The following is a 1,224-nucleotide window of genomic DNA, read 5'->3' on the forward strand; positions in this document are numbered from 1 at the left end:
CCTGTTCCACACAGCGGTAGGAGAAATTAAAAGATGCTGTCCCACTGGTTTTAAAGGCTGAAGCAGAAAGCCGTTGGAGTTTTAGAACAGAAGCAGTGAAGCCTGTACAAATGTATCTTGACAAAATCGTTGATGTACTAGACAGCATGATAGAAGATGTCAGCCAAACAATTGATACCCAGAGTGACGCTAAACAACTAGTAAATCGCCTACTAACATACGAGTTTCTAACATTGTTGGTTTTTGGCAAAAATACTTACGCCAATAGATAGAGTGCAAAAACGATTACAAGACAAGACAATGAATTTTCACAATGCTGCCCTAGACATAAAAGGCCTAAGAGATCATTTCAATGATGCAAGAGAACATTTAGTTGATGAATGCTTGGAAGATGGCAAGAACCTTTGTGAAAAATGGGACGTTGAAATCGAAAGAAGGACAAGGGGAAAAACAAGAATGGCTGGTGAAAATGCACGAGATGTCGGGTTATCAAGAACAGATGAAATGAAACGAGTCATGAAGGAAGCTCTAGACCGCCTGCATAAAGAGATGGATGATCGATTCTCCCGGTTATTTGACATCGATTCCAAATTTGGCTTTCTGTTGGATGTCCAAGGCCTTTGTTACGGTCCTGACTCATCTGACTGTGAACAATTAGAGTCTATGTGTGAAAGTTTAGGAGCTGTGTACAGTTCAGACATAGATGGCAAGCAATTATATGAGGAGATTATTGATTGCAAAATGTTGATATCAAGTCGTGCCAACTTAAAGTTCTCGCGTCCTGAAGACCTTCTGACATTCATAGCTGAATATGGTGATGAGAGCGTATTTCCCAATCTTCGAATTGCTTTGCAAATAATGTTGACAATAGCAGTATCTATTGCAAGCTGCGAGCGAAGTTTCAGTAAACTGAAACTAATTCGTTCATGTCTCCGAGCCTCAATGAGTCAGGACAGATTGTGTGATCTAGCTTTGATGAGTATAGAAAGGGAAGAATTAGAGAAAACTAACTTTGATGAAATCATAGACGAATTTGCTTCCATAAAGGCACGAAAAGTGTTATTTTAGAATGTTATTATTGAAACAAAAAATGCCGGATTTATTGAGGTTTATTGTGGTATGTTTGTTATCCTTCAATTTCTTCATAATAAAAATAAATGAAGTCTGTTGTAGTCCTTACTTTTTGGATAATTTAGAATTTTATTTCTTAAAGCAAGAATAACC

At 37.7% G+C, this 1,224-nt stretch overlaps 1 protein-coding gene across 1 annotated transcript; it reads left to right on the plus strand.

Moving 5' to 3' along the window:
* The first annotated feature begins 300 nt into the window (after window positions 1-300).
* LOC145276636 (uncharacterized) lies at window positions 301-1,068 on the plus strand. The gene has a single exon (XM_080127826.1). The coding sequence runs from the start codon at window positions 301-303 to the stop codon at window positions 1,066-1,068; it is 768 nt and encodes a 255-aa protein (XP_079983952.1).
* Window positions 1,069-1,224: the final 156 nt, after the last annotated feature.

The sequence above is a fragment of the Euprymna scolopes genome, chromosome 5, assembly GCF_053919585.1.
Source record: "Euprymna scolopes isolate OS-2025 chromosome 5, ASM5391958v1, whole genome shotgun sequence".
NCBI lineage: Eukaryota > Metazoa > Mollusca > Cephalopoda > Sepiida > Sepiolidae > Euprymna > Euprymna scolopes.